Consider the following 7,871-nt stretch of genomic DNA (forward strand, 5'->3'; position numbering starts at 1 on the left):
GGGATCCCAGTGCCCATCATCTGGGTAGTGGTTCCAGTGCCCCATCATCTGGGTAGTGGTTCCAGTGCCCCATCATCTGGGTAATGGTTCCAGTGCCCCATCATCTGGGTAGTTGTTCCAGTGCCCATCATCTGGGTAGTGGTTCCAGTGCTTTGCCCAGCACCTTAACAATGCTGTTAAGACGGTCCTGATCAGAGAAACTCTTGCATGCTTCCAGACTTCAGAAGAAGATTTACAGAAGATCTGAGCACTTCCAGGCATGACAGAAGCACTTCCAGGCATGACAGAAGCACTTCCAGGCATGACAGAAGCACTTCCAGGCATGACAGAAGCACTTCCAGGCATGACAGAAGCACTTCCAGGCATGACAGAAGCACTTCCAGGCATGACAGAAGCACTTCCAGGCATAACAGAAGCACTTCCAGGCATGACAGAAGCACTTCCAGGCATGACAGAAGCACTTCCAGGCATGACAGAAGCACTTCCAGGCATGACAGAAGCACTTCCAGGCATGACAGAAGCACTTCCAGGCATGACAGAGGCACTTCCAGGCATGACAGAAGCACTTCCAGGCATGACAGAAGCACTTCCAGGCATGACAGAAGCACTTCCAGGCATGACAGAAGCACTTCCAGGCATGACAGAAGCACTTCCAGGCATGACAGAAGCACTTCCAGGCATGACAGAAGCACTTCCAGGCACCACAGAAGCACTTCCAAGCATCACAGAAGCACTTACAGGCATCAGAGAAGCACTTCCAGGCATGACAGAAGCACTTCCAGGCATGACAGAAGCACTTCCAGGCATCACAGAAGCACGTCCAGGCATCACAGAAACATTTCCACGCATGACAGAAGCACTTCCAGGCATGACAGAAGCACTTCCAGGCATGACAGAAGCACTTCCAGGCATCACAGAAGCACTTCCAGGCATCACAGAAGCACTTCCAGGCATCACAGAAGCACTTCCATGCTTGACAGAAGCACTTCCAGACATCACAGAAGCACTTCCAGGCATGGCAGAAGCACTTCCAGGCATGACAGAAGCACTTCCAGGCATCACAGAAGCACTTCCAGGCATCACAGAAGCACTTCCATGCTTGACAGAAGCACTTCCAGACATCACAGAAGCACTTCCAGGCATGGCAGAAGCACTTCCAGGCATGGCAGAAGCACTTCCAGGCATAACAGAAGCACTTCCAGGCATAACAGAAGCACTTCCAGGCATGACAGAAGCACTTCCAGGCATCACAGAAGCACTTCCAGGCATCACAGAAGCACTTCCAGGCATGACAGAAGCACTTCCAGGCATGACAGAAGCACTGCCAGGCATGACAGAAGCACTTCCAGGCATGACAGAAGCACTTCCAGGCACCACAGAAGCACTTCCAAGCATCACAGAAGCACTTACAGGCATCAGAGAAGCACTTCCAGGCATGACAGAAGCACTTCCAGGCATGACAGAAGCACTTCCAGGCATGACAGAAGCACTTCCAGGCATCACAGAAGCACTTCCAGGCATCACGGAAGCACTTCCAGGCATGACAGAAGCACTTCCAGGCATGACAGAAGCACTTCCAGGCATCACAGAAGCACTTCCAGGCATCACAGAAGCACTTCCAGGCATCACGGAAGCACTTCCAGGCATAATAGAAGCACTTCCAGGCATCACAGAAGCATTTCCAGGCATCACAGAAGCACTTCCAGGCATCACAGAAGCACTTCCAGGCACTAATTATACAGAAGCTAATTTTTGCACACCCACCCTCCGCCTCGTCTCACTCCGTAATGGAAGCTCATTTGTATGGAAAGATAAACAAGGAGGAAGCTGTTGAATTAGCGGACTAGAAATTGTTAATAACAGCAGGTGTTTTATCGTGACGAAAGTCAGGTATTACTTTTTCAGGTATTATCAGGTATTACGTTTCGCCTGTAAGATTTTGATCTGGAGAGGATTACAGCATTATTAGCACAATTATGAAATGTTTAGTGTATTTTTATGATGACATTGTAGTCACGTGTGTACTAACGTAGTTGTACTTCCGGGGGTTGAGCTCTGGCTCTTTGGTCCCGCCTCTCAACCGTCAATCAACTTAGGTGTATTTCTCGTAGCCTTTCCTCGTAACTCATGCCTCTTAGTTCTGGGACTAGCCTAGTGGCATACCTCTGAACTTTTTCTAGCTTCATCTTGTGCTTGACAAGGTACGGACTCCATACTGGGACGTGTGTGTGTGTGTGTGTGTGTGTGTGTGTGTGTGTGTGTGTGTGTTGTGGAAAAACACATTGAATACGTATAAACATATAAATCACCCTAATATACTGGGAAGTTTTATTTTCCTTGTATATCAGTATGCTTTAAGTATACTGATTGGGTAGCAAGCTGGTAGATTTCAGTCTCTTCCACACACACGCACACACACACACACACACACACACACACACACACACACACACACACACACACACACACACACACACACACACACACACACACACACACAGGAACAAAGACATGGGGCTGGCTGATGTCGACCTTGGACCACTGCGCAGTTATCGCCTCTCTGAGTCTCTTCGAGCACCGAACTATGTTCTCCAACCTTCTCTCTCTCTCTCTCTCTCTCTCTCTCTCTCTCTCTCTCTCTCTCTCTCTCTCTCTCTCTCTCTCTCTCTCTCTCTCTCTCTCTCTCTCTCTCTCTCTCCTTCTCTCTCTCTCTCTCTCTCTCTCTCTCTCTCTCTCTCTCTCTCTCTCTCTCTCTCTCTCTCTCTCTCTCTCTCTCTCTCTCTCTCTCTCTCTCTCTCTCTCCCCCACCATCCTTCCGTGTTCCTCATAACCCTTTCTACTCCCAACTTTTTATTCATTTCTCGTCCCCCTTCCTCTTCCATCTTTCTTTTCTCATTTTGTTTTGTTTCTTCCCTGTTTTCCTTGCGTTTCTTACGCCCCCCCTTTGCCTATTCACCTTTGCAGCTTCCCCTTTTCTTTCTCTCTCTCTCTCTCTCTCTCTCTCTCTCTCTCTCTCTCTCTCTCTCTCTCTCTCTCTCTCTCTCTCTCTCTCTCTCTCTCTCTTATCCTCTTCCTTTCCTTTCGTGTGCTTCTCTTCCATCTTCTCAACTATCTTTCTGTGTCTGATTTGACTCTTCATTTTCTCCTATTCATTTTCCCCTCAACACCACCTTAATCTCCCTTCCATATTCCCTTCCATTTGCTCTTCCTTCTCTTCTTCAACCCCCATAATCTTCTTCCTTATTTGGTTTACATTTGCCCTCTCTTCCTTATCCTTAATGTCTCGCGCCCTTTCACTCCTCATCTGCTTCTCCTCTCTTCTCTCTCCCCCTTCCGTTCACCTTTTCACCCTTCCGTTCACCTTTCCATCTCCCTTTTATCTTGAAATGATCTTTTCAAGGTTTTTCTATTTTTTGGTCCCTTTCCCTGGTCCCTTTCCCTTTTTGTTATTCCATTTTACTTTATAGTGACTCTTTTCTACTTTTGTATCACTTTGCCTTCTCCCTCTATACATTTCCCTCTTCTTTTCTCCCTTCCCATTTCTATCCTGTTCAACTTATATGCCTATTCTACCTCTGGGCCCCTTCTTTTTTTTTTATTGCTGCCTTAATTCCCCTATTCCTTCTTCCCCCCCTCGTCTCTTCCACACAATTGCCCCTTTCTCATTTCTCGCCTATTCCTTCTTAATTATTTCTTCGTAAAAACATTCATCTCAACTTCTTCAAGTTTACTTCTTTTTTCCATTTTTTTGTCCCTTGTTTTATGTCTCTTCGTTTCTGGCCTCTTCTTTTTTATTGTTTCCTTTGGCTTACCCTTCTCTGTCCTCTTCTGCCTCTTTTTTGTTTATCTCATCCTCCTCATTCTATCTGTCTTCTCTCCTCTCTCTCCATTCTCATTTCTTTTCTATCTTCTTTTTGGTCCTTCTTACTCCTTTGGGCCTCCTTCAATTCATTCACTTTCCCTCCTTCTTGATACGTTTTCCATTCCATCTCCTCCCTCCCTTCTCCCCTCCTTCTCTCCTTTCCCTTCCTCTCACCTGATTCGTATCCCTCTGCTACCTCCTCTTCCTCCTTCCTATTCTTTCATTCCTCTCCTCCGTCTCTTCCGTCTCTCTCTTTGCCTCCTTCCCTCCCCCTCTCCACCATCCCCTCCCTTCTCCCCCCCCCCCTCCTGAGTCTAATATTAGCTGTGATATTGTTCAATGGAAGAATCCTCGCGTTTTTTTTTTATTTCTATATCCGGTGAACGTGTGTTTTGACACGTGGAAAATTTGCACGCACGCACAAATGGCTACTAGAGTTTAACTCGAGGAAGTGCAAAGTGATGAAGATAAGCGTAGGGAGGAGGCCAAGGTACCAGCTGGGTGAAGAAATCCTACAGGAATCAAGATGAGAGGAAGATCTAGGGGGTTGATATCACACCAGACCTGTCCCCTAAAGCCCACTTCAAAATGATAACATCAGCGGCGTATGCAAGGGTGGCAAATATAAGAACTGGCTTCAGAACCTTGCATACCTCTTATATCAGACCAATACTGGAGTATGAGGAGAGTTCCCTGGAAACACAGACCGAAACTGTCTCTATTTTCCGCTTGTTACAACTTGTAATAAAGTTGTTACATCTTGGCTTAACGTGTTTATGACGTATTAGAACTTTGTTACAACTTGCTATATTGGTGGTTATAACTGGTTAGGTGTTAAAACTTGTTCGAACGTTGTACCAACGTCGTAGTTTCGGTGTGTGTTTGGCGGGTTCACACACTGACACAGAAACACAGTTTTGTAATAAGTTGTTTATTTTTAGTCACCGTCCTTCAATATGGACTTAATTCATCTTGAAAACATGTTCAAGAAAAATATACATAATCCCAAAGATCAAAAGTTTTTCTTCAGAGCACAGATTAAGAGGATCAAAGTTACCTTCATTCAAGAGGCGCAGAAGTAACGGGGAATTTACATAAGTATACAAATAGATGGAAAGATATAAACTAGGTGTATATATACATATTAGGTGGTGTAAATATAAATTCGAGATAGAACTCGTTGCAATAGATTTAAATTGGACAACTTTAGATTAACATAGGATATATTTAGATTAAGAAACCCTAAGTCTTGAATTAAATTGGATAAATCTTGATTTAAATAGGATAAATCTTGATTTAAATAGGATAAATCTTGATTTAAATAGGATAAATCTTGATTAAAATTAGATAAATCTTGATTTAAATTAGATAAATCTTGATTTAAATAAGATAAATCTTGATTTAAATAGGATAAATTTGGATTTAAATAGGATAAATTTGGATTTAAATAGGATAAATCTTTATTTAAATAAGATAAATCTTGATTTAAATAGGATAAATCTTTATTTAAATAAGATAAATCTTGATTTAAATAGGATAAATCTTGATTTAAATAGGATAAATCTTGATTTAAATAGGATAAATCTTGATTAAAATTAGATAAATCTTGATTTAAATTAGATAAATCTTGATTTAAATAAGATAAATCTTGATTTAAATAGGATAAATTTGGATTTAAATAGGATAAATTTGGATTTAAATAGGATAAATCTTTATTTAAATAAGATAAATCTTGATTTAAATAGGATAAATCTTTATTTAAATAAGATAAATATTGATTTAAATAGGATAAATCTTGATTTAAATAAGATAAATCTTGATTTAAATAGGGTAAATATCTCTTTAAAAAGGGTTTATTCAGCATAACTTTGGCAATAGAGTTCTGGATGAGTACAAATAGTTAATTATATATATATATATATATATATATATATATATATATATATATATATATATATATATATATATATATATATATATATATATATATATATATATATATAGGCTCTCTCCTGCATAGGTCAGCAAGTAGGCCTGTTGTATGTGGCTTTTTTATTACGTAGTTTTGTTTAGTTAAACAACATTCCGTCGTCAATATTCGAACTCAAACAATCGTTTCTAGTTGGTTCTTATCATTTTGTTTGCGACTATCAGAGAGTATCTGAGAATGACCATAAGGTTTGTACTGTTTTTCTCTTCTTAATTGCTGACTTGCCTTTGTCTAGAGTGCTACTCTCATTCTGGTAGACTAGTACGAGTGTCTTGTACAGCCACTAGTACGCGTAGCGTTTCGGGCAGGTCCCGGGAATACGATCCCCGCCGCGAAGAATCGTTTTTTCATCCAAGTACACATTTTACTGTTGCGTTAAACAGAGGCTACAGTTAAGGAATTGCGCCCAGTAAATCCTCCCCGGCCAGGATACGAACCCATGACATAGCGCTCGCGGAACGCCAGGCGAGTGTCTTACCACTACACCACGGAGATTGTGCTCCTCACGGAGTTGGTAGTCCCCTGCATGAGGAGCTGCTGCAGCTAATATCAAGAGTAGCTTCCCCTCTCTACTTTTGTCTAGAGTGCTCTCACATATAGAGTAACTCTATTATATCAAGCTAATGTGTGTGTGTACTCACCTAGTAGTGCTTGTGTGTGTTGTGGTACTGGGTACTCACCTAGTACTCACCTAGTAGTGCTTGTGTGTGTTGTGGTACTGGGTACTCACCTAGTACTCACCTAGTACTCACCTAGTAGTGCTTGTGTCCTCTCCTTGTGTGTTGTTAATTCAAGAACACAGGGCTGTAATGAGCATCTGTGTGTGTGTGTTTACACGTACATAATTCAATACATATATTAAGTGCTTGAACACACACATACACATTCACCAAGAGCAAGTACCTCACCGTAGTTAATGATAAACACGAGGCAGCTCTCGGGTGGTTATGTCTTCCCCCTTTGTCACGTCTCATCTCAGCCTCGGAGAGGCAGCATCTTAACTATCTAGCATCCTCTTTACTCGGCAACCTTCCACTTTCTACCTATTACTCTGTCCTTCACGCCTCCCTATTCCTACCCATCAATCTTGCTCTCCTTTTCCTTCCCTTTTCCTTTTCCTTTTCATTGACATTGCACAGGCAGACTGTGCAATGTAGGCCGGCTGCTTTATCTTACACAGTTACATCTTACCATCTTACATCACACTACTCACACCCTCTCGGATAACGTTGATGTAACTTAGGAATAATGTTGGTCCAGCGATGGTCCAGCATTGGTTCGGCGTTGATATGGCGGTGGACCGGTGGTGGTGTTAAACGTTATCCGAACCTATTTTGTTCTGTGGGATGAGCCCAACTTTGAGGCCTTTTGCACCTTCCGCACAACCGTTCTCGTCGGAACATTTCAGTCATTTCCCCTTTAGTCCACCAGTCCTAGTATCTAGCCTACCAGTCCTAGTATCTAGCCCACCAGTCCTCGTATCTAGCCCACCAGTTCTCGTATGTAGCCCACCAGTCCTTGAATCTAGCCCCCAACGTTCTCCTTTGGTAGATTTATAATACCAGCGTGACTCTCTATACACTAATTGCTTTTTGCATCAATCATGCATACGTCAGCTATAAGATCATTACGTGTGGTGGCCCTGGAGTCATTAGTGGGTTCCTAACTAGTGGTGGGCCCCTCTTCCCTCACCCTTCCCTCTCTTTCCCCTTTCTTCCTCTCTCTCCCTCTTCACTTCTGTCACTTGAGTGTGTGTGTAACTTGCGGCCATCTTTCTCCTATTTCTATTTCACCTTTTCTCTCCTTTTCTTTCATATTTCTCTCTGACACTTACCTGCTCTCGTCTCTTCTACTTGGTAGAGCATATTTTGGTAGTTGGTACCACCTCTGGTGCAATTGTAGGGACCCTTAGCCTCGGGGAAGAGAATAAAGTGTATTCAAAGAAGATCTTGTGGATTCTTCCAGATCTATTGAGTATTTTATACTCCCAGGGAGGGAGCCGGTCGGCCGAGCGGACAG

The 7,871-nt window shown here is 42.8% G+C and overlaps 1 protein-coding gene across 1 annotated transcript; it reads left to right on the forward strand.

Moving 5' to 3' along the window:
- Nucleotides 1-259: 259 nt before the first annotated feature.
- Nucleotides 260-4,944, forward strand: LOC123749260 (SUMO-interacting motif-containing protein 1-like). Its single transcript, XM_045731370.2, has 2 exons — nt 260-1,801; nt 4,804-4,944. Exons 1-2 carry the CDS (start codon nt 260-262, stop codon nt 4,942-4,944), a joined length of 1,683 nt encoding a protein of 560 aa, XP_045587326.2.
- The last annotated feature ends 2,927 nt before the right edge of the window (nt 4,945-7,871 follow it).

The sequence above is a fragment of the Procambarus clarkii genome, chromosome 51, assembly GCF_040958095.1.
Source record: "Procambarus clarkii isolate CNS0578487 chromosome 51, FALCON_Pclarkii_2.0, whole genome shotgun sequence".
Classification (NCBI taxonomy): domain Eukaryota; kingdom Metazoa; phylum Arthropoda; class Malacostraca; order Decapoda; family Cambaridae; genus Procambarus; species Procambarus clarkii.